This window comes from Bos indicus x Bos taurus, chromosome 5, assembly GCF_003369695.1.
Source record: "Bos indicus x Bos taurus breed Angus x Brahman F1 hybrid chromosome 5, Bos_hybrid_MaternalHap_v2.0, whole genome shotgun sequence".
Classification (NCBI taxonomy): domain Eukaryota; kingdom Metazoa; phylum Chordata; class Mammalia; order Artiodactyla; family Bovidae; genus Bos; species Bos indicus x Bos taurus.
Window position 1 is genome coordinate 90,353,967 of NC_040080.1, and position 24,542 is coordinate 90,378,508.

At 52.5% G+C, this 24,542-nt stretch overlaps 2 protein-coding genes across 3 annotated transcripts; both read left to right on the forward strand.

Annotated features, from left to right (window-relative positions):
• Positions 1-383: 383 nt before the first annotated feature.
• Positions 384-5,861, forward strand: LOC113893109 (aquaporin-2). The gene is made up of 4 exons (XM_027542803.1): positions 384-840; positions 3,888-4,052; positions 4,441-4,521; positions 5,160-5,861. Exons 1-4 carry the CDS (start codon positions 481-483, stop codon positions 5,367-5,369), a joined length of 816 nt encoding a protein of 271 aa, XP_027398604.1. The 5' UTR covers positions 384-480; the 3' UTR covers positions 5,370-5,861.
• A 12,651-nt stretch (positions 5,862-18,512) lies between these two features.
• LOC113893110 (aquaporin-5) lies at positions 18,513-23,544 on the forward strand. Of its 2 annotated transcripts, XM_027542804.1 has the most exons (4): positions 18,516-19,537; positions 20,638-20,802; positions 21,094-21,177; positions 22,170-23,544. In XM_027542804.1, exons 1-4 carry the CDS (start codon positions 18,803-18,805, stop codon positions 22,353-22,355), a joined length of 1,170 nt encoding a protein of 389 aa, XP_027398605.1. In that variant the 5' UTR covers positions 18,516-18,802; the 3' UTR covers positions 22,356-23,544. The 2 variants fall into 2 exon arrangements, with proteins under 2 accessions (XP_027398606.1, XP_027398605.1); XM_027542805.1 differs by lacking the exon at positions 20,638-20,802 and having other exon boundaries at positions 18,513-19,537.
• Positions 23,545-24,542: the final 998 nt, after the last annotated feature.

A 24,542-nucleotide genomic window follows, 5' to 3' on the forward strand; every position in this document is an offset into this window, starting at 1 on the left:
TTCATGGTCAGTTCTGTAAGGTGTTGCCCCTGACTTGGCAAACAGTTTGAATCAGAGAGAGGGGTTTGGCAGCATAAGCCGTACAGAATCCCCATAGGACCGGTGGGGACAGGGGAGGCCCTGGGGCAGCTGCCCTAGGATAACCTAGGGAACAAACACGGAAAACCAGGGGACGTCAATCCCTATCTGGAGCTCATTAATGGGGAACTCCATTCAGCTGTGAAGTCCTAGATGGGGTGATAGGCATGCTGCGCCCAGGGGTAGGGGGTAGGGGCAGGAGGCGGCCATAGGGGAGAAAGGGTATCGGCCAGACTCCACCTACATCTCACGTGTCCAAATTCAGGATGGAGGGGCCCTATAAATGCCCAGGGCCAGCCTCCCCGGAGACCCTGAGAGAGAGACAGACAGACAGAGGGAGAGCAAGAGCTGCAAGCTCCCCACCCCGAGACCCCTGGGCCAGCCCACGGAAGGCTCCGCAGCATGTGGGAACTCCGGTCCATAGCCTTCTCCAGGGCAGTGCTTGCAGAGTTCCTGGCCACACTCCTCTTTGTCTTCTTTGGCCTCGGCTCAGCCCTCAACTGGCCACAGGCCTTGCCCTCTGTGCTGCAGATCGCCATGGCCTTCGGTCTGGCTATCGGCACCCTGGTGCAGGCTCTGGGCCATGTCAGTGGGGCCCATATCAACCCCGCCGTGACTGTGGCCTGCCTGGTGGGCTGCCACGTCTCCTTTCTCCGCGCTGTCTTCTATGTGGCCGCCCAGCTGCTGGGGGCTGTGGCCGGGGCCGCCCTGCTCCATGAGATCACACCACCAGCTATCCGAGGGGACCTGGCTGTCAATGCCGTGAGTAACCGGAACTGTGTCCTTTCCAGAAGGGAAGATCCTAGGGAGTCCCTTGTGAAGGATGAGATGGGAACGACCACATCTGGGTGAGGGTCTAGGTGGGGAGACAGAGAGAGGTGGGATGGGGAAGGGGCAGAAATGCTGGAGCCAGGAACATAGCTGCCACAGGAGAGTCAGGGTGGAAGGAGCAGTAATGTCAGACAGCGGCTGGGTACCCACGGGTCTGCTGGTACCTTCTGCCCTGAGCCTCTTAGAGGGAGAGCCACATCAAGGACTCTGTTGACCGATGCTGGCATTGCAGTGAGGGCTGTGCTAGAACTCACGGAGGACGGAGTCCCCAAGCAGACATAGTCTGCTATGAAGACTATGAAGAAGGAACTTCAGAGAGCTAGTCCCCAGCATCTTCCTGAGGGAAGAAGGACCCAACATTCCTTCAGCATCCACTGTGTACAGGGCTCACAGCAAGGACTCCATGCTAGCCACACGTGGATAACTTACGACAACCTATAAGGGAGGGATGAGAAGATCCATTTCTTAAGGACATGGAAGCTGAGACTCAGAAGGAGGAAGTACCAAAGCTAGTCTTTAAACCCAGGCTTGACTGTCAAACCTGTGATCTCTCTACCCTACCAATATTCCCTCTTTGAGCCACCATCTAAGCCTTGTTTTGCAAACGAGGAAACAGAGGCTCAGAGAAGGGAAGTGACAGGCTAAAAGCTCAAGAGTTTGTTGACATCAAGGAAAATAGCGAACCCAGGGCAAAACTGAAGGGTCAAAGTCTCTCCAGACCTTGGAAAATGTCCCCAGAGCCCATGAGGTGATTGACATGACCAGTGGCTTTGGGAGCTGAGGGTGACGCTGTGGCCCCTCCCCCTCCACAACCCTGCCCTCTCCCTCTCCTGGGTCTGGGCAAGGCCTGGGCATCTGAGGGCATGGGTGGGAAGAGACAGCCTGTGTCCCTCAACACAGCTCTAACTCTTGCTCCTCTTCCAAGCCAGGAAGGCGAGTGCTTCTTTCATGCCTCAATCTCCAGCATTTCTTGGCCTTCCCTACCCCCAGGCCACTGGATGTAAGCTCTGATGTCTCTGAACAGCCCTGCGTGGTCTCTGTGGCCATTCCCTCCCCCGTACAGGTGGCCTTCCTCATGCAAGGAGCAAGGGTGTCCCCACTAGGGAACTTCTCTCTTCAAAATGGAAAATATGATGAGTCTGGGGGCTCAAGTTTGAGAGAAGGCAAGAGTGACCACTGTGATGGATAGACTGAGAAGTCTGACCATTTCCATTGAGAATGAAATTAGTTCAGTTTGCAGCAAGATGAGGTCTAGTTAGACTAAAAGAGGAACTTCTTGAAAGCATGGTCAAGAAAGCCTCAGAATGTGTGACTAGGAAATCCCCTCTAATAGCAGGGCAACGTGAGTGCTAAGGGGCCGTGAGGACACAACCTCCTGCTCTTCCATCATCTCACAGTTGACTGGGGCCCTCAGGAGGGAAGGGTCTGGGAGGCTCCTCCGAATTTCTGCTCAGCATTTACCATCTTGATGACCTGGGGAGAACTTTCCTGGCTGGAACGAGGCAGCAATGAGACTGACATGTCCTGAGGCTAGGAAGAGCCAGATGACCCCCATGGCTGTCCCAGGTGTCCTCTGGAGTCATTGGAAAAGCCAGTCTGCCCACCAAGAATTTACCACTGATGTGCATCTGCTTTGTGGCAGGCCAGACTTCATCTCATTCTTGGTACAACACTATAAGGAGAATTCTGCGATCCTCCACTCTGAGTGGTAAAATTGAGGTTCAGCATTCAATTGATTCAAATCACAGAGCCGTGTCAGCACCTGGAAATGGACCCAGAGCTGTCTGACACCGAACCCACATCCATACTCTCTCCTTTAGACCACTCTTTACCAGGGAATGGAGCTGGGGCTCTGCCTTTGTCATTTCCAGACTCACAGTCCTCCAGGATCCATTCTGCTATCCCCATTTTACAGAAAGACAAACTGAAGCTGAAATAAATTGAGCCCCACAGCAAGTCAGAGGCTCCACAGTGTCTGTCTCCAAAGCTCTTCACTGCCCCCACTATAGGCTCTGATATTGGAAAATGAGAGGGAGTTGAGGTTAGACTCCATAGAGGCCCAAGGGTGCCATCTTGATGGTTAGGACCTGAGGTGGGGGTTCAGAGCCTGGAGAAGGAGTGTGGGAGCTCAGGGCTATCCCAGCTTCACCCAGCGCAGTGCCCAGACCCAGAGGGCAGGGTGTAGGGTTCAAGATAACAAAACCCAGGGAGAAATCCAGTACTGGGTGTGGCTGAGTTATGAAATCACCTCTTCACTCAGCCCCAGGTTCTCTCGTTACAAGGTAAGGTCTGCTGGGACCATGGGCACCCCACATGGGGGTGGAGGCATCACAGTACAGGGACCCCCACCTCAACCTCCGCAGGAAGTGCAGAGAGCAAATCCACAGGGCAAAACTGACGCCTGAAATGCAGTAGGAATAGGCAAGGTCAAGGGGAACAAGCATATTGTACACTGGACTCCTGGGGGAAGGGAGCACACTAGTGCCAGCCCCTGAGCCAGTCCCTTGATCCTGTTCCTGGGAGCCCTTTGACCATAGGAGGAAAAACCACCGGCCTCTCATTACACCAGTATCCTATGGCTTAAATAGCGAGGAAGGTCTTCCTATAACCAGGCCTAAAACTTCCTGCTGCAATCAAAACCTCTTCCCTCCTTGTTCTTCAGGAAACAGAAATTCCACATCTCAGTACCCTTTTCCTCTCACACTGCAGGCACACAATCCCAATTACCAAACCTAATGGGCTAAGGAGTTAGTTTCCCTACCTCTAGCCTGGGAACCACAAGTAGTCAGTCATAGGGTCCATCCCCCTGCCTGTGTGCCATGGCCCAGTTAGAACCCACCAGTAGTGTGGACTAAGGTGGCTCGTGCGCCCTGGCGGATTGTGCCCGGAGGCCTATCTGGGTCCCTGGCTGCAGGTGGGCAGGAAGATGACACCAGTGTGGGGAGCAGGCTCAGTGTGTCCCCCTCCTCTGTCCCCAGCTCAACAACAACTCGACAGCCGGCCAGGCCGTTACTGTGGAGCTTTTCCTGACACTGCAGCTCGTGCTCTGTATCTTCGCCTCCACTGACGAGCGCCGTGGAGACAACGTGGGCACCCCTGCCCTCTCCATCGGGTTCTCTGTGGCCCTGGGCCACCTCCTTGGGGTAGGTCGTGGCCACTGATTCCAGCCTCCCTGGAGGGACAGACACACAGACTTTCCCCAAAGAAACAGATACACAGACTGCTCTAGAGATAGATACACAGAACCCTCGAAAGTGACAGCCACAGAGACACCCCGAGAGAGACAGATACACAGACCTCCCAAGAGGGACAGACACATGGACATACTCCAGAGGGTTTGACCCCCAGGCACCACAAAGGGACAGATAGCACTCCAGCTTCAAACGAATAGCAAGGCCTGTAAATATAGCACAAACTTCATCATCCATCCATGAATGCCCTGTAGGTTGAGGTCAAGCACTGGAGAGGGGCACGAAGACTCTGGCCCCATCCTCACCCCACTCCCCTCCCTGCCTCCTGCCTCCATTGCAGATCCACTACACTGGCTGCTCCATGAATCCCGCCCGCTCCCTGGCTCCAGCTATCGTCACCGGCAAGTTTGACGACCACTGGGTAATGGCTGAGACCTCCCTGTCTTCCCCTCCCGCAGAAACCCATCTCCACTAGAAGGGAGAGCAGTGGGATCAGCAAATTCACCCCACCCCCAATCCTCCTCCTGGGGCTACTGGGAGTCTTGGGTCCACCTTTCAGGTCTGACCCCAGAGACTCCATTTCTACATCTATAAATAAGGATAAGAGTGTATCCTTTGTTCCTTTGGCTTTGGGGAAAGATTAAGTGAGGTTACTGGTTTAAAAGAGATGATGCAGTGCTTTAGAATTTGATAAATGGTAATTATTTATACTAGGCTACATATTTCTATCATTTAGCACTTATCTAGTTCTTCCTTAGTATGTGCCAGGACTTATTCTAAGTGCTTTGCAAATATTGACTCAGAGTTTTCACAACAACCCTAGGCGTTAGGTATTAGAGTGAGGAAAGGCACAGAGAAGCCAAGTAACTTGTCCAAGGTGACCAGGGAGTCCGCACTGAATTCGCCCCATTACCCCACAACTAACAAGTCTTCCCGCTGCTCGCTTCTCCTCCCTATTCACACGGAAGAGCGTTTGATACCCTTCACCACGCGAGGCCCCCTTTCAACGCCAACGGGGAGAGGAGTATCTCTCGAGCCGCCCTCTCGCTCGCCCCCCAGGTCTTCTGGATCGGACCCTTGGTGGGCGCCATCGTGGCCTCGCTCCTCTACAACTACGTGCTGTTCCCGCCCGCCAAGAGCCTGTCGGAGCGCCTGGCGGTGCTGAAGGGGCTGGAGCCCGACACCGACTGGGAGGAGCGCGAAGTGCGGCGGCGGCAGTCGGTGGAGCTGCACTCCCCGCAGAGCCTCCCGCGCGGCAGCAAGGCCTGAGCGCCGGGACGGGCTGGGGGAGCTCGCCCGCCCGCCCGCCACCCCGCCGGAGCCCCTCTCCCCAGGCTCGAAGCCGGCCCCCAGGGCACAGTAGCTGCTTCCAAGACGCGCCGAGTGGCCAGGGCCCCGGGCACCGCGGTGAGCCTGGCAGATTCCCCTGGCCTGAGGCTGCGTGGGGCAGCAAGTAGGGGACCCTGAGACGCCTGGCAGGGAGTTGGGGACAACGGCGCCCAGCTGGGGTGGGAGGGCGGAGCTAGAAGCCTCCTCCGAGAGCCTGCGCAAGTGCACTGGGGGACGGGAGCTGGAAAAGGTGCCCCATGATTTTTTGCTTGTTCGTCCCCCTGTGCCTCTCTGTCCCCAAGTGCAGGGCCGTGCACATTCCTGAGTGTAAGCAGGTGTGCCTGCGCTGGCGCAAGTGTGCCCTGGCTGATCACCTCTCACTCCCTTCTTGACCCCTCCCGCCCCACCTGCAATAAATCCGAGTCCTCTGCAGTGGGGGTGTCCTGTCCCCAGGAGCGCTAAACGCGCTCCCCAGGAGAAGGGAAGAGGGAGGTGTGGAGGCCACTCTGAGAGGGCTGGAGGGAGGCACTGATTTCCACTCCCGACTCTGCCCCTTCAGGCAAGTTTTCCCAAGCTGCAGCACTGGGTCCTAAGATTTGCCAGGAACCGCTACTAAAGGTAGCGAGGTTTCAACCAGAAGACAGCTCCCCCAGAATTGGCCTGGGATGGGAGCAGGGAGAGGGAAGTTGAGGGCCAAGGACCTCCCTCCTGCCCTAAGAGAGGACCTCGCCCCAGGAAGAAGAAGCATGCATATGTGTGTATGTGCATATCCAGCAGGTGTACCTGAGACCCCATCTCGGCGGGGGGGGGGGGGGGGGGGGGGGGGGGCGGGGCGGGGGGAGGAATGAGGGTGGAGGCGGGTGGGCTCCAGACTGAGAGATTAGCCTCCCACTGTGGCAGAGAAAACAAAAGGCCTTAGCGGGGCCCCTGGCCTTTGTCTTGGGAGGGGGAAGATTTGCAACTAGACACTTCTTGAAAGGAGACACTCAGTTTCGCAAGTGAGCCCTCTCACCCAGCACACACCTATGGCTGGCTGGGCAAGGCACTCAGGCACGTAACCACAGGCACCAGGCAACATGCCCCCATCACCTATCCCACTTCCGGTCCCTTCCCAGGAAGCAGCTCTTCTTCCCCTCTCTCCCTTCCACCTCCCCAGCCCTACTGCTCCCTTCCTTCTGGCTCCCCCCAAAGGACCTTATTGTGGAGAGAGCAGCCTAGCACACTGTAGGCCAAACAAGGGGAAATGACTTGTCCAGGCAGAGACAGGTCTATGTCTAGAGCCGGGCCTTCTAAATTTACAGGCCAGTGCGATGTTTCTCAAACGAGATTAACTAGGATTAAGTGAGATCATGCATGTAAAGATGCTGTGTGAACTATAATTCCTCATACCATTATCACGCATTAGTGGGATCATTTCGCTATTTCTGTTCCTGGGGGTGGGGTGGGGTGGGGTGGGGGGAAGAATCCAGAGGGGCATGACCTTTGGCCTCCTGGACATCCTTTAATTAGTGGTTAAAGCAAAGGCAGACCCTGGGGCCCCAAGGTACCAGCAGGAGATGGGTGTGGGGCTAGCCCCATCCTGATCCAGCCTCTTCACCTCTCCCAACCCTGAGCCTCCACATTGTTCTCCCCGCCTCCCACCACCCATGCCAGCCATTCTCCCCTCCCTCTCCAGCCTGTTGCATCGCTGACCTAAGGACCACACTGAGAGCCCCCTTCTCTGTGCTCTGATGCCGTCATGCTTTCAAGGCTTTTCTCTGTGTCTGTCCCACACTGCACAAGCATCGCTGTGCACCAGAGCCTCCAGCCCCTTCGGGCCCTCCACTCCCTTCAGAGACAGACTGGATAAGGAACACATATCTGTAATTGTGCCCACTGCCTCCTCTAAGCTCTTTTCTGTCTTCCTTGACCAAACCTTCCTTCGGGTTAGCAAAAGCCTGCCCTCAGTCATAGATGCTATGGAGATGATTCTCCCAATCCTCAACAGCTGATGACAGCCACCTGGCCTCATTCCTGGAGAAGGGGTCAAGTCAGAGTCCAAAGTGACCCCCAGGGCTGTACTTCTGGCAGCTGAGTGTCCTTGCACTGGAATTTCAAAGGGAACAAGGTACTGAGCTGTAAGCCAAGCCTGGCCGTGTCTCAGGTATTGCATCCCCTCCTCACTTCTTCCCAACAGATGTTTCTGTGCTATGTTCAGTCACTCAATAGTTTCTGACTCTTTGCAACTCCTGAACTCTGACCCACCAGGCTCCTCTGTCCATGGGATTTTTCAAGCAAGAATACTGGAGTGGGTTGCCATTTCCTTCTCCACAGATCCCTCTAGAAGTTGCCAAAAATTTCTCCTCTCAGCTATTCCTCTTCCAAGATGACACTGTCCCCTGAACTTAATGTGAGATCCCTACTGCTTCCAGCCCCGATCGCCCAGATTGGGATCACTGAGGTCAGAATCCACAGAAGGATTCAAGTGATGGGATGGAGGGGAACTACACCTGTTAAGCACTTTTGTGTCCCATTTTCTGTGCTGGGTGCTTTACATGCATTAGCTCATCTAATCCTCCTAAAACTTCAGGGAGGTTAGGGAAGGCCAGCACCCGATAGCCGTGTTGCATTTTACTTTTTCCAAAGCATTTCCTTATCACCTCCTGCAATTATTTCCCAACCCTGCAAGACAGGCTGAGCAAATACTGTCCTTCCCATTTCAGGCCGAGGCTGAACAACTGGACTAAAGTCACACAGCTGTATATGGTAGAGCTAAGACTTGAATTCAAGCCTTCTTATGCAAAATGCCATGATCTTTCCACTCAGATGTCAGACCAGATCAGGCCTGTATTGGGGCCACTCCTAGGGCCCTCCTGGGAGCCCTGGGCAGAAATCAGAGCAACTGGCCTGCCAGTCTTGGGGGGGGGGAGGGCTGGGGCCAGGTGGGCAGACAATGACGAAGAACACAGGCTGGTTTCTGCCCTCAAAGAGCACCCAGCCTGGAGGAGGGTGGAGGTCCCATGCCAAACCAGACAGAGGCAGGGCAGCATAGAGGCAGATGGACAGAACTTCAGGTCCCCAAGCTGGAGAATGGGGAGATTCTGAGCCGAGGGGAGGAAGGGCTGGCCACTGGGCCTCGGCTGCTTCCACCTCCGCACTCCTACTTTGCGCCAGATGACTTTGCCCCTTCGTGGGTTGCTTCGATACTCTTTTGGGTCTTTAAGCTGCGATTCTGTATCTGGGCAGTGCCTCCCAGCTAGACTATGAGCCCTGTGGGGGCAGGGCTCCTTTTGGTTCTCAGATGGCACCCTCCTCTCTATCTTCCCTCATCTGTCCTGGGTAGCACAGTGCTCTGCACATAGTAAACACTCAATAAATGCTCACTTGTCAATAAATGCTGTTTCTGTCACAATTTACAAATGGTCCGTGCAGTCCGAGGAGCCAGAAGACAGACTAGAGTCTGTGGCGTGTCACAAGCACCCAGAGCTGCCGCGACGGGTGGTGCAGAAGGAGCTCAGCTGGGAGGCCTGTGGTGTCCAGGTCCCACTGTCAGCCTGGCCCAAATGGGTATGCTGGGCTCTGTCACCCAGGTGGCACTGCAGGGAGGCCACCAGGACATGGGCTGGCTGTGTGGCCACCAGAGAGAGTGAAGGAGAGCCCCCTTTGGTCCCCTCGTACAAACTATAGCACCATGTTGGGAAGACAGGGCAGGGACCCGGGATAACACCTAACACTGAACGTGCAAGATCAGCCTCCTGCTCTTCTCCCCAAACCTGCTCCTGCCATGGTCGTTCCCAGCTCAACTGATGGCAACTCCATCTTTCCAGCTTGAGACCAAAAGGCTTGAGCCATTGTTGACTCCCCATTCTCACACCCAGCCCTGACTCCATCAGGGAATGCTGCTACTTCTACCTTCGAAGGGATCCAGATCTCTCAGCTTCAGTATTTCCCACCAGGCCACCATGTCCCTGCCTCCATGCCTTTCTCATCTCTTCTCAACACAACAACAGAGGTGTCTTTTAAAGCTTTGTCAGGGGGCATCCCCGGTGGCTCAGTGGTAAAGAATCTGCCTACCAATGCAGGAGACAGGGGTTTGATCCCTGATCTGGGAAGATTCCCAAGTGCCTCGGAGAAGCTAGGCCCATATGCCACAAGTACTGGACCTATGCTCTAGAGCCCGGAGCTGCAACCACTGAGCCCACTCTTAGCAACTGCTGAAGCCCGAGTGCCTTAGACCTGTGCTGCACAACAACAGAAGCTCGCACACTGCAACGGGAGAGCAGCCCCCGACTCGCCGCAGCTAGAGACAAGCCTGCACAGCAACGAAGATCCAGCACAGCCATAAAAAAATTAATTTTTTTTAAAACCTTTGTCAGGGACTTCCTTAGTGGTCCAGTGGCCAAGACTCTGCACTTCCACTACAGGGAGCATGGGTTCAATCCCTGGTCAGGGAAGTTATGCATGCCACGTGATACAGCCAAAAAGAAAAACAAAAAAGAATTTTTTCAGTCCACACCAGTCCCGTCAGTGACTCCCTCAGTCTCTCGAGTAAAGCCCGCGGTCCTTCTGGTGATGCGCAAGTCTGCCCACCTCCACTGCTTTCTGCCCTCCCTTGCTTTCTCTGCTCCAGCAATTCAGGCTGCTCCCTTTGCCTAGAATGTTCTTCCCCTATACATGCATGGTTCTTTCCCTCTCTTCTTGAAACCAAGCAAGACGTTATGGGGCTCCTGGGCACAAAAGCCTTTCTGCGTCACCTTCTCTGAGTTCCAAAGGGAAGGTTCAAACATTTGCTGATCAGGCAAGGGAGGAAATACAGAGACAAGGGAGAGCAGTCAAGAAACAGTAGTACAGCCTTGGGAGCAGGCTCCTGGTTCCCCCTCAAGGGATATACATAATGTTATCTTTGAGCTCCTCTGCAGAATTAAAACTCATATCAAATAGAAGACGTGATGAAGCACTCTTCTTTCCAGAGAAGGTCACAGTTCACCCATCACCTGATGCCAGATGACCTCTGGATTAAAAGAATGCGGGTCTTGCACACACCTTGATCCCTGATCCTGACTAAAAGACTCTTCACAGCCCCCACCCCCCCACCCAAAGGTGGGAAACACAGTTTTGAGGGCATTAGTCCACTGTGGTCTCCTTTACTGGCAAAGCAATAAATCTATTCTCTTCTACTTCACCCCAAACCCTGTCTCTGAGATTTAATTCGGCACCAGTGTACACAGGCTGAGCTTCTGGCATCAGTTTTCCTTCTGGGAAATTCCATTTGAAAGGCACCTGCTGGGGCAGAGGTCACAGGCTAAGCGGAACTTGGAAGCTGATTTGAGCCTTGTGCTGTTTGGTTTTTGGTTTGAGGCTTCTGTTGCTGGCGAGGATTTTGGTTTGTTCTTGGTCTGCACTTGAGTGTTCTATCGATCAAACATGGGAAATGCTTCAATTCCACCTGATGGTCCTCTGGAGAAAATCCTGGCAGACTGATCGACCTAAAGCTATGAACCTATGACCAAAAAGAAATGAGATCCTATTGTAATTCTGTTTGGCCAACGTGCATTCTTAAAAGTGAGGAGAGGTGGTCTTTGTATGATCCCCTATTCTTCAGCTAGAATTGCTTTGTCACGGGAATGGAAAGGCTGGGAATTTGCTCCCCTCCATCATGGCCAGCCACTCTTGGGTTCCTTGGGAGCCAGTTCTGGGCTTGTTCTCCTTCAAGAACTGAGCCCATCTCTTTGGAACCCTCAGTCTGGGAGTGGAAGTGAAAGTTTTAGACCACACCTCCTCCGATGTTCTGTCTGTGTGGCCACGGCTTATCCGTCATTTGTATTTGTGTGTGTTGTTTTGGGGTGAGCCACTCTGTCCTATGCAGGATGGGGAAAGTCAACCTGCTCATGGCGAGCCACTTTGAGTTCTCCATCTGGGAGTGGAAATGGACTCCTCGGCTACACCTCGTCTAACATTTTGTCTGTTGAAGCATGTTGTTGTTTGTCTGTACGTGTGTCAGTACTTGCACTGACTGGTGAAGAGGTCTTTGGTAAAAAGGGTCTCACTTGTGACAACATCAGGGTATCCTTCTGTATTGTATTGGGCTTCGCCTGTGGTGGAGGGTTGGTTAGAATTTTCCCTTCTGGACTAGCCTTGATATAGGTGACCAGAGCTCTATCTTCTATCTTGTAGTCCCCCTAGGGTGTCTTTCCAAAGCTGGGAAATTTTCAGCTGTGCTCCCATGAAAAGGAATTGGTATTTCTGATAAACCTATTTGCAGGGCAGCAATGGAGATGCAGACGCAGACAACAGACTTATGGACCCAGGGAGGCGGGGGGGGGGGAGGAGAGGGTGGGACGAATGAAGCGAGTAGCCTGGAAACCTATACACTACCATATGTAAAATAGAGAGCCAGTGGGAATGTGCTGTGTGACTCAGAGAACTCAAACCAGGGCTCTGTGACAACCTAGAGGGGTGGGATGGCTTGGGAGGTAGGAGGGAGGGTCAAGAGGGAGGGGACATATGTATACCTATGGCTGATTCATGTTGATGTACAGCAGAAACCAACACAATATTGTAAAGCAATTTTCTTTCAATTAAAAATAAATAAAAATTTTTAAAAAGGAGGTGGATTCAAAAAATTTAGTAATTTGGCTTAAAAGCCATACTACTTTACTTCCTGCAACGGTTAATTTTATGTGTCAACTTGGCTGAGCCACAGTGCCTAGATATTTAGTCAAGAATTATTCTGAATGTTTCTGTGAAGGTATTTTTTTGTGTGAGATTAGCATTTACATTAATGAAATTTTAATAGAACTGAAGTCCTCTGTAATGTGGGCAGGCCACAACCAATCAGTTGAAGGCCTTAATAGAACAAGACTAACTTCCCTTAAGCAAGAAGGAATTCTGCCACCTGACTGTCTTTGAACAAGAAGTCTTCCCTGAGTTTTCAGCCTACCCACCTATCCTATCAGGTTTGAGGATCCTCAAGTCAACTGTGAAAGCCAATTTCTTAAAATAAACCTCTCTCTGTTCAAAGAAAAAGAAATTGGTATTTCTCTCCCCCTATGCCTAGAGATGTAAATGTTCTACCAGGATTCTCAAGAACATTTATCTAGACTATCTTTACTTTCTGAGATTGAAGAAAGAGAAAAAAGAAAGAGGGGGGCCTCAAATGGGAAAACTGTGAGATCTCTGGTTCTGTCTGTATGTAAAAATAACTGGTAAATGAGCTCTATTTAATTGTCTTAAAAATAAGTGCTTATAAATTAAATATTTTAAAAATTGGTCAAGATGAACTTCAGGACCATATGATCTGGGAAATAGTACTGAATTGATATCTGCTATTGACGGTGGCTTAAGCTTGTTGGTTTGATTAATATAGACATGTCTTTAGAGTCATCAATATTAAACATAATACTTCTGTTGTACTTAGGTTTAATAGAAATCAAATCAAATCTGATTATATCTGTTGTAAATCTGTCAAGGAAAGTAACATAATGTGAAGAAGTTTTGTTTGTTTATCAGCCATGATCTGTAGTATGTGGGATCTTAGTTCCCCAACCAGGGATTGAATTCAGGACCCTTGTATTAGAAGCACAGAGTCTTAATCATTGAACCATCAGGGAAGTCCTTTAAGGAAAGTAAATGTAAATGATAAGAGCTTTTAGGTAAACTGTATGGGAATAATTATGGTTTAGGAATGTCCACTTGAGGAAGATCTCTCTGGATATTTGGTAACATGAAATGTTAGTTAAATGATGGAAGTTTCTTGAATAGCTGGGTCATTCCCAAATAAAATAAGATACCAGGACATCAATTACTAAACAAAGAAATTAAAGACATCTAGGTCTATCAGGGAATATGTTTGGTGCCACCCGGAGATGTTCTCTATAAGAAAGCAAATGTTTTTAGAAATTATCATTGGTATTTATGTTCACCAATTAATAGAATGCTAATATAAAAATTTATAATTTCTTACTTCTGAATTTTCACTAGAAATCAAGGTTTTTTAAAAGTTGAGGACTCTAAACATGTAGTTAAAGCTAATAAAAATAATAAAGGAAACATTTCAGTATGCTGTAGGAAAGTGGGACGTGTGTTTTCAGTAAAGAATGGAATTACATTTTATTAAAGAAAAACAAAGTGAGTCCATCTTAGAGCTCATTGCTTTTGGATGGAAAAATGAGGGATGGGCTAATATGGATGCAGAAAGTGATAGAAGGTTTGCAGGAAGTGGACCCTGAGAAGAGTTTTGTGCATGGTCAAGTCTGGTTGAGTTTGGAATGGATTTAACTGAGTAAATGAATTTCAAAAGTAAGCTGGTTTGAAACTTGAATTTTATTTTTATCTCTGTCAAGAAGACAATTTTTCTTAAAACACTGAACTGCCTCTGATAACAGATTCAAGTTTCTTTACCTTTTAAGTTATCTGTTCTAGATTTGCCTTTGAAATCTTTTATTGTCACTAAGGTTAAGTGAATAACTATTGTCTCACAGTGACTTATGATTTTATACACCCAAGTGTTTTGAAACTTTTTGACAAGCATCCCAAATATCAGGGCTTTAAAAAAATATTTATGTATTTATTTGACTGCATCAAATCTTAGTTGCAGCACATGGGATCTTTGTTGCAATCATGTTATACTGTTGCAAAGTTTAATTAAATTATTAAGGGGACACTGTTTCTGAGGCTTAACTCAGTAATCTATTTTTGGATGAAGATCAGATGCTACATGATCTGCAACCAAGAGATTAATACCAGGTTATGGTCATTTATATTTAAAGGCTCCCTTGTGTTGGGGACAATTAAACCATACTAGAGATAATCAGCCTAGCATCACTAGGAAATTGGGCTGGGTGCTTCATGGACAATGCCAAAATATAATTTCCCTTAAAGATAACAACTGGTATAGAACAGACTAAGTCAGACAAACTGAGACATACTAGGCTGCGCCTAATGGAATTTCTTGACTTAAATTCTTACCTATGATCTTACTAATACTGCTAGCTATATTATTTTTTATGTTACCTGTTTTACAAAGCTGCTTTTTAAAATTACTGAATGTGTGACTGAGCCTCTGATAAGATGATGATATAAGTTCCATATGAGACTCATGATTGTAATAATGTAATTCTAGATATGGGAAGAAACAACAAGAGGGGATGTTTTCCTGAACCATAAGAGACTAGTAAGACAGGGAGTCTGGAGATTTGGGGCTACTATTAATAAGGTCTAGTCCAGTAATAGCACGTTGAGCAGCCTATCAGTGAAATCTTCGCCAGACCTGGGAGTAAGTATTCTCAGCACAGCGGGATGAAGTGACCATGAAATGACTCCCACCAAACTATGGTCAAATTCATGACCCTGAAGGGGCTCTGCCAACTGAAAATTGGCACTTGCCATCTGCCTCTGCAAGGATTAGGTCAAGGCCACTGCAGCCACGGACCTTCAACACACCCTGAAAGGAGTTCAGGGTGGAGATCGGGAATGAGGTACTCTGTGCTCTGGAAAAAAAAACTGGAAGAACAGGCCTTCAGATAGTTGGATACGCAGGAGATTTTACGAGCCCAAATTCTTGCATCGTCTCATATCAAGAAAAGCACTGAAATCATTAACAGTGACATCTGTTTTGGCCATGAGGAGGGAAAAACATTTGAAAATCAAAATGGAGTGTCTGTGGTTCAGACATCCAAGGTAAAGCTAAGTGACCATTGTGGATTTCAGACACATTCCTGGATTGCTGAGAATTTGAATTTTCTGAGCTGCGTCACACTTAGGATGCTACCAGCCATTCTCAAAACAATGTCTGCTGGCAGTTGGTAGCTGCAACCAGATGGTTTCAAGGTATCCACTTAAAATGATTAAATTTTTAGTCAATAAAATTGGTTTAGGTCAGATGTTAGCCAAAAAAAAAAAAAAGGCGATATGCGTAGTGGTCAGTATCTCCTGTTATGTGTATGTTAATGCTGTGAAAAAACTCCTTAGGTAAAATTACATAACTGGCTACAATGAGTCTCTTCAAAGGGCCAGTTCCAGACTGGATTTCAGGTTTAGTCTCCTGAATTCCTCAAGGAATGAGATCTATTTTGTCTATTAGAATTCCAGTTGTCACTATTTCAACTACTTCTAATTGGATCTGTTGGACCAAGTGGTGGGCCAGGGGTTTGCGATTTTAATCGAAATAAACTCTGATCCAGGATTTAAAACTTATGAATATTTCCAATTCAGTGTCCCATTGAGGCAGGACTATGCCCTATTTTAGAAGGAAGTAGCCAGAGTGGCCACCGCCCAATTCCCTGAAAAGATTTCCGAAAGGTTAAAAAGAGAAGAGGAGAATTGCCTTGGTGGTTCATTAGTTAAGAATCTGCCTGCCAGTGCAGGGGACACAGATTCCATCCCTGGTCCAGGAAGATTCCCCATGCCACGGGGCAACTAAACCTGTGAACTGCAACTACTGAGCCCATGCTCTAGGGCCCACACACCACAGCTACTGAAGCCCATACACTCTAGAGCCTATGCTTCACAACAAGAGAAGCACCAATGAGAAGCCCGCACACCACAACTGGAGAGTAGCCCCTGCTCACCAAAACTAGAGAAAGCCCATGTGCAGCAACAAGGACCCAATGCAGCCAATCGATTAATTTTTTAAAATGTTGGGACTTCCCTGGTGCTCCAGTGGCTAGGAGGACTTGTGCTTTCAATGCAGAGGGCCAGGGTTCAATCCTTGGTTGGGAAACTAAGATCCCACATGCCACATGGTGTAGCCAAAAAAGAAAAAGAAGAAAGGGAGGACTGAAACCGAGTCCCCCTAAGATTGAGTTCCTCTGCTGAGTTTATGATTAACATGCTTGCCTGCTAAGTTGCTTCAGTTGTGTCCGACTCTGTGTGACCCTATGGACCATAGCCCACCAGACTCCTCTGTCTGTCCATGGGATTCTCCAGGCAAGAACACTGGAGTGGGTTGCCATGCCCTCTTTCTGGAGATCTTTCTGACCCAGAGATCGAATCTGCATCTCCTGCATTGACAGTCTCTTTACCACTAGCACCACCTGGGAAGCACTTATGATTAACATCTCTATCCAAAATGATTATTCCCCTTCTTGTCCAAGAGCTGTTCTCCTCGGGATTGAGAAGTATCAAAGAAAAGGGGGTATTGAGATCAAGCAGGACCCTATGGAACTCTTGGGCACAAAAGCCTTTCTTCGTCACCTTCTCTGAGTTCCAAAGGGCAGGTTCAAATAGTTGTTGATCAGGGAAGGGAGGGGATGCAAAGACAAAGGAGGAGCAATCAAGAAACAGTAGTACAGCCTTGGGGGCAGGGTCCTGGTTCCCCCTCAAGGAATATACATAATGTTATCTTTCAACTCTTGAACAAAACTAAAACCCCCACCAAGTGGAAGACATGATGAAGCACTCTTCATTCCAGAGAAGGTCACAGTTCACCTATTACCTGATGCCATATGATCGCCAAGGGGGCCCAATATCAGGAGTAAAAGAAGGGGTTCCTCCTGAGAGATTCTAACTTTCCCTGCCACACACAGGGAGATGCATCTCCCAGCCCAGAGAGGTGCCAAGGAAGCATTCCTCTGGGACTGACTGGGAAGGATCCAAGTGCTCAGGGCAAAGATAATTCCAGCATATGGGCACTCTTGTGACAGCTTGGGGACAGAGAGACCCTGAAGGTCAGAGAGAGGTAGAAAGGCCTCAAGCCAGGCCTAGGAAACATAACCAGCTGCCCTCATTTGAGCCACCTGGATAGATAGGGTCTTGTTCTTCAACTACACCAGGTCAGTCCTGATGCGCCTGTGGGTCTCATCTTAGCTCACTGTGTGACCCTGGGCAAGGCAGAACCTCTGAATCTGATTTCCCTCACAGGTAGCTCAGAATTTAATCACACAGTGGAGGCCAGAGCCCTTGGTTAGCTGTAAAAGATTGGTCTCAAAACCTCAAGTAGGAGCTTCCTTCCCCTGGTGACACTACTGAGTCCTTCCCACTTTAAGACTGTGGAGTTTAAGATCTGTGGATTTATGAGAGCAGTGCCTTGACGAGAGAGAGTGAAAAAAAGGATGGAAGGGGGCAGACCGGAGGCAAGACAGAGGTGACAGAGCTTAGTCCTCAAAGGTCTCTGGGGTCACGAATGTCATTGTTCCAGTCTGCAGCAGTCTGTACCAGGCCCGCAGAGCCCTGTGCCCTCAAGCCCAGATGAAGATCCTGTACACAGCTGCCACCCTCTGCCAGGGGCAGGGCCACAGGACCCAGGGCAGAAGGGACCGACGGGCCCCCTGTCTTAGGAGGAGAGACCTGGGGGAGGAGCAGCTCCAGCAGGAAACCAGGGCAGAACAGGAACAATAGCAAGGTTTCTTCAGTCCTTGTTTTCTTTGGCCTCTTAGCTGCCATGGAGCCCAGATCCCGCTCCGCCAGGTCCTTGACTTTCCTCCGGCCCGCCCCTCAGCCCCCTGACGGAAGAGCACCTGTTCCCTCCCTCTGCTGCGCTCCACACACAGCCCTCAGGAGGCTTTAAAAATTACAGTCACATGTGAGGAAACTTTACAGAGTGTTGCTCTGTGCCAAGCACTAGACTGAGTGCTTCCCAAAAACGGGGCACGGGAGTGGTGGAGGCGTCTTCAGTGCAGCTCCACTCCTGGGATCTTGGGGGTCCTTCCTTGCCCCTCTTCCAAGCTCTCAAGGGCCCTCCAGCCTCATTCCCCACATACCTACCCAGGGATTAGGGAAGAGGGAAGGATGGGAGGGGTGCGGGTTGGGGGAAGAAGGGGCGGCGGAGAGGAGGGACTGGGAAGGACTGGAAGAAAGTGTTACCCAGTTCACGGGTGGGAGAACCTGACTTTGGGGGAACTAAAAAAGACCACATGTAAGACATTCAGACGTGGAAAATGATGCAGCGACTGACAGAGACAGAGTAGAAGAGATGACGAAAGGTGAAATAGAGAGTAGACGCTAGGATGGCCAAGTCCAGGGCAGGCTGGCCTGGTGCTCATTATCCCCAAACGCCCCGGCTCCAATCCAGGAGGTCTGCCCCGCCCGAGTCAGGGAGAGGCCCGCGATGGCCGGACCGCCCCGCAAGGCCCTGCCCGGCCGGCCGCCCCCGCCACCGCCACCGCGGGCCCGCAGGGAGGTGGGCGGCGGCGGCGCTGTCCTCAGGGAAGCGCATCATTCCAGCCCGGCCGGGCATGAGGCCGGGTCAGGATGCCCAGGTCGCAGGAGGAAAAGGAGGAGCTGGACCCAGCGCCCGGAGAGAAGAAAAGGGGAAGACCGCGGCCAGAGATCAAGGCTCAGCGGAGGCACCCGTCCGGAGAGCCGAAGAACGGCAGAGCCCAGAGCCAGCAAAGTCGCCCCGGGAGCCCGGGACAGATAGAGTGGAGTAGGAGCGCGGGAGCCGCCCGGAGCGTACTATGCGCGGGTCCCAGCCCGCCGGGCCGGTCTACACCGCCGGCCTAGTCACGTGGCCCCAGAGGGCGTGCGGCTGCCCGGGCGGGGGGGCGCGCGGGGCCGGGGGCGCGGCGGCCCTGAAGTTCCCTCCCTGCGTGCAGTGCTGGCCCCCGGGTGTGGGAGCCGCCCACTGCCCCCCCGGGCCCGCCCCGCCGCGGGCCGCCTGCCTGGTATATAGCGCGCCCCCGCAGGCCCCGCGCCACGTCGTTAGCCACGCCGCGGGCACCCGGGACTGTGCGGGCACCCGGGACTGTGCGGCGCCCCCGAGCCAGCCCCCGACCCCCTGCACCACCGCCTCCCGGACGGGTGACCCCTGCGGGGACTGCTGCAAGACCATGAAGAAGGAGGTGTGCTCCGTGGCCTTCCTCAAGGCAGTGTTCGCAGAGTTCCTGGCCACCCTCATCTTCGTCTTCTTTGGCCTCGGCTCGGCCCTTAAGTGGCCGTCGGCGCTGCCCAGCGTCCTGCAGATCTCGCTGGCCTTCGGCCTGGCCATAGGAACCATGGCCCAGGCCCTGGGGCCCGTGAGCGGTGGCCATATGAACCCCGCCATCACGCTGGCCCTCCTAGTCGGGAACCAGATCTCCCTGCTCCGGGCGGTCTTCTACGTGGTGGCCCAGCTGGTGGGCGCCATTGCCGGGGCCGCAATCCTCTATGGGCTGGCACCATACAATGCCCGAGGCAATCTGGCTGTCAATGCGGTGAGTGCCCAGGGGGCTGGCGGTGGGGCAGGGACCCTGGGGTGGGCTCTGGACCTGGTCTCCAAGTCCCATCTCCCGAATGGGTGGCACAGAGTAGACCAGCCAGCTGACACCTTTGCCAAGAAGGTCATAGCATCCTAAGGCCAGGAAGATGAATCTCCATGGTGGTGTGTGCTCTCCGCCGACTCCTCGGGTTCGTACCCACCTCCTCTGCCTGCCCACCCACCTCTTGCTGCTGCATCCCAGCGTCTCTCCCGGTGCCTACTGTCCACCTTCTCTTACCTCCCTTCTCCTGTCTTACCTCCGAGCTCTTCTGTCCTCCTGGGCACCTCATCACTCCCGTGTGGCCCTCAGTGGAGTGGTCTCATGGAACCATCAGTGAGAGATGGGTTGTGATCCTGCCTTTGGTGACCCCAACCTCTCTGGGTTTTGTTTTTCTCATTCTCATTACATGGGAATGGCCATGACTTCCGTAGAGTGGGACTCAGGGGGGTATGTTTAGCAGCCAGGCTTGTGGACTCCCTAATGGGATGCCCGTACATATGGCCTCTGATGAATATTGCTTTCTGCTCCTGGCCCCCTCCCCTTCCCCCCATCCCTGCAACCCCAGTTTCAGCCCCCTTGTCCCATGCAAACTGGGTTCATTAATCAAACACAGAGGAGGATTTTCCTGGCCATTGTCAAACCATGAGTCAGCCCCACCGGAGAGACGGGTTTGAGGTTTGGAGCTGGCAGCGGGTCAGGCACGGGCGGGAGGCGGGCTTAGGGGGAGCAGTAAGCAAACTGGGCAGCTGCCCACAGGAGGGAGGGTAAATGCCAGCTTGTGGGGGTTGGGGCCTGGGCAGACCGGTGACGGGCCAGTGTCCAGGAAGAGGTCCCCCAGCTTTGTCACTTTGGCCACAGCTTTGCATTCCAAGCTTTCTGACCACTGGCAAGTATATAGTCTCTTTGGCAAATGAATGACCTCCCTGAAGTGACAGGGCTTGGCTTCCAGGCACTTGGGCCCTAGGAGTCCCTGGAGACCAAGACCCCCATCCCTGCAGGTTCCTGGCCATAGAGTCAGAAGAAGGCAGGGCTCCTAACACACCATCCCCTTGCAGCTCAACAACAACACGACTGCGGGCCAGGCTGTGGTGGCGGAAATGATTCTGACCTTCCAGCTGGCACTCTGCGTCTTCTCTTCCACTGACTCCCGCCGCACCAGCCCTGTGGGCTCCCCAGCCCTGTCCATTGGCCTGTCCGTCACACTGGGCCACCTAGTGGGGGTGAGCAAAGGCTGCTATACTCTGGCCCAGACTCAATCCCCTCCAGTCTGAGAAAATACGGGAGTGAGGGGGAGTTGGGATGGGGACAGCAAACCAAGCCCAAGCTCAGGACAGAGAGGAGAGGAGGGATCCAGAGGGAACTGTGAAGGGAAGGGCTCCAGGCTAGGAATCGGGGGATGGTTGGAGGCCTGGCTGAGCTCTTGAACTGCTAGGGGACCCCAGCGCGGGTCCAGGCCTTGTGAGAGTGGACAGGCATGCTGCCCTCCTCACGGCCTCCTTCTCTCTGTCTAGATCTACTTCACGGGCTGCTCCATGAACCCGGCCCGATCTTTCGGTCCCTCAGTGATCATGAATCGGTTCAGCTCCGCACACTGGGTAAGACTGGACCCTCCCCTGTCTCCCTGGCAATGAGTGCCTAGAAACCCAGCCTCAGCAGCTGACGGTTAACAGGACTTTCTGGATGATGGGGGCCCAGAGCTTGGGGGTGACTGGAGAGAGAAGGGGATGCAGCCAGAACAAGGGCAGGGGTAGATGTAGATGGCAGGGGACCCTGTTTGGGGGGCAGCGACTATGCGTGTTTGTCCCTCTAGGGAAGGGAAAAGCACCTGTGCTCCGGAGTTGGTCTCTGAGGATTCGGTTTCCATCTTTTGGGGTGGCGGGGGGCTGGGCAGTCCAAGTGTCTGTCTTCTCTGATGTATTATTTATCTGTGCCTCTTGGGGACTGGGGAGAGTCTTCCTTCCTGTGGGTCTGTCCCTCTGGACAATCTGTCTGTCATCTCCTTTGAGAGCTCATGGTCTCTCTCCAGAGTCTGTCTCTCTCCCTGTGTGGAAGGGAGAGGAGTTGTGTTCATCTCTCTGAGGTTCTCCATGTCTCTTCCCTCTGAAGGTTCATTTGTCTCTCTTTAGGGTGGGGTTGGTGGGCTTCCCAGGTGACGCCAGTGGTAAAGAACCTGCCTGCCAATGCAGGAGACAGAAGAGACTGCAGATTTGATCCCTGGGTTGGGAATATCCCCTGGAGGAGGACACGGCAACCCACTCCAGTATTCTTGCCTGCAGAATCCCATGGACAGAGAAGCCTTGCGGGCTACAGTCCATATGGTCGCAAAGAGTCAAATGCGACTTGCAGCAGTGGCACAGTGGGGTTGGCGGGGGCCCTGTCCCTCTGGGGATGTCCATCTCCTTTCAGGACCTGGGTGTCAGTGTCCTTTGTCATTGGGGAGTGGGATGTCAGTGGATCTGTCCCTGAAAAAGGGCAAATTCTCTCTTTCCGGAGGTGTGGGCGTGTCTGCATCTGTCTCCTCTGAGAGGCCCCTGGGTCTGTCCTCTGGGGGGAGGGCTCAACCCTGCCACTGCCCTGTCTCTGCCAGGTGTTCTGGGTGGGGCCCATCGTGGGGGCTGCCGTGGCTGCCATCATCTACTTCTACCTGCTCTTCCCCCACTCCCTGAGCCTGAGTGATCGTGCGGCCATCCTCAAGGGCACGTATGAGCCGGACGAGGACTGGGAGGAGAGCCAAGAGGAGCGGAAGAAGACCATGGAGCTGACTGCCCACTGACCAGCATCAGACAGGGGTCAGCCTCTCAGCCCCTGAACTGCAGGGGAGAAGAAGAGAAGCATATGACAGCAAGGCCTCCTCCCCCCGCAGCTGGGTCCCCTGGGCTGGGAAAGAGGTGCTGCTCCCCAGGCTGTGCAGTAAAGAGTTGGAAGCAAGAACACAGGATGGGACTCTTGGGGTAGGGGGCCAGGGGCTGGGAGCTGATGGGGAAGAGACAGGGAGGTCAGACCTCAGGGGTGGTGAGCTCAATGCAGGCTGCCCCGGGGCCAGGCAGGAAGGGGTGGCTTGGCAGTCTGCATCCCCTCCTCCTCCCCAGCCCCTCTTCCAGAGCCAGGAGGACCCCAGCCCCTGGGACGACAGGGGTTGACCCACCCCAGAGCTTCTTAGGTTCATTACATGCCACCTTATTTATTTCTGCTCAAGGATCCAGGGGGTAGGGTGCTGGTGTTTAAGGTGAGGGCTTCCCAATAAACCACTGACATTCATGTTTGGCCTGTCTCGCTCCAGAAGATACTCTCTCAAAATACTGTAGCTCCTCACCTTTCCTCTGCATCATCCCACAACCCCCTCCACATTCTCCGCAATCCTCCGCAGAAAGACAGGGAAACTGAGGCCAGGGGAGGCTTAGAAAGTCAGAGAGGCGGGATTGAGAGGGCAGAGAGACCAAATGTAGGAACAGAGCTGGAGGTCAGGGGGGGGCAGTGGGAACAGAGAACGCCCTCACCAAGCGACCGCCTGCTCACCCCTCCCTCCTCAGCTATGTCGAGTCCTTGCCACTTGAGGAGGGCCTCAGAGACAGGGTGTGCTCAGCAGGGTGGAGGAGAAGTGAACCGGCCGGCAGCCCCTTGAGATGCCAAGGGGGTGAGCAGCCAGGTCTGTCATCGGGCCAGGAGACACAGTCCCGGACTCCCCTCTCGGCCCCTTGAGGTTCCAGAAAGGTGCCACGTTGACAGCCTGTGTTCAGAGGGAGAAGCCCCCTGCCCCCACCCCTATCGGAAGCCATACCCAACCCACCTCTTTTCTGGGTCTGCCTCCACCAGCCAGGGTTTCACCATCTTCCCCTTGGCCTCTAGCTCTGCCCTTACTGCTCTTGTTCCCTTGCCATTGACACTCCTTAGGACACTTTCTTAAACTCACCAAGCCTCTGCCTCTTAAACTATGAAATGAGAATAAAAAAGTGCTTCCCTCACAGGGTTGTTGTGGGGTCAGATGAAGGGAGGGAGGGAGATTCCTGGGACTGGGCTGCTCTCTGTGGGGAGAGGGACAGATAAAGCTCAGGACACAGCTCTGCATCAGAGTTAGAGTCCGGCTTTGAGTTCAAGTCTGGTTGTGCAACTCTGGATGACACAAGCTGTCCAAGTTTTAACTACTTCGTCTGTAAAATGGGGATATTTGTACCCATGGATTGTTGTGAAGATAAAATGAGACAATCGATAGAAAGGAAACACTTGTGCAGACATCTCAGATCAAGGGCTCGATTTGCTTGTATGCAAAGAAATCAGCATGTCCACAGCTGGGCCCCCAGCCACACCCCAGTTCTGGAGGGCCTCTGCTTTCCTGAGAGTGTTTAACCCAAGCTCTTGCTTCTCTCTGGTGTGGGAACCTCTCATTGTGGTTTTCAGTTTTGCTCCAGAAGAGAATGGGCCAGGAAGGCCAGGAGATGGACTGAAAAGGATGGGAGAAGCTATTGACAGTGGCTGACAAGGGTCGGCGCCGGAGGGTGGGGGTGGGGGGGGCGTGGAGCAGATGCTCCAGCCCTCCTCCAAACTTGGGTGGTGGATGTGTGAGTGCTCAGTTGCTTTAGTCGTGTCTGACTCTTAGCAATCCCATGCACTGTAGCCCGACAGACTCCTCTGTTCATGGGATTCTCCAGGCAAAAATACTGGAATGGGTTGCCACGCCCTCCTCCAGGGGATCTTCCCCACCCAGGGATGATTGAACCCGCGTCTCCTGCATCTCCTGCATTGCAGGCAGATTCTTTACTGCTGAGCCACTGGAGAAGCCCAAACTTGGGTCTGAAGAAGTGAAGTGACATGAAGTCGCTCAGTCGTGTCTGACTCTTTGAGACCCCATGGACTGTAGCCTACCAGACTCCTCCCTCCATGGGATTTTCCAGGCAAGAGTACTGGAGTGGGTTGCCATTGCCTTCTCCAGGGGATCTTCCCAACCCAGGGATCGAACCTGGGT

Excerpts from the sequence above, each read along its gene's own strand:
- LOC113893109 (XM_027542803.1), top strand. The coding sequence starts at position 481 with ATGTGGGAACTCCGGTCCATAGCCTTCTCCAGGGCAGTGCTTGCAGAG. Across the intron at positions 4,053-4,440 it reads CCCTGGGCCACCTCCTTGGG|ATCCACTACACTGGCTGCTC; the intron begins GTAGGTCGTGGC and ends CCTCCATTGCAG. Across the intron at positions 4,522-5,159 it reads GCAAGTTTGACGACCACTGG|GTCTTCTGGATCGGACCCTT; the intron begins GTAATGGCTGAG and ends CTCGCCCCCCAG.
- LOC113893110 (XM_027542804.1), top strand. The coding sequence starts at position 18,803 with ATGCGCGGGTCCCAGCCCGCCGGGCCGGTCTACACCGCCGGCCTAGTC. Across the intron at positions 20,803-21,093 it reads CACTGGGCCACCTAGTGGGG|ATCTACTTCACGGGCTGCTC; the intron begins GTGAGCAAAGGC and ends CTCTCTGTCTAG. Across the intron at positions 21,178-22,169 it reads GGTTCAGCTCCGCACACTGG|GTGTTCTGGGTGGGGCCCAT; the intron begins GTAAGACTGGAC and ends TGTCTCTGCCAG.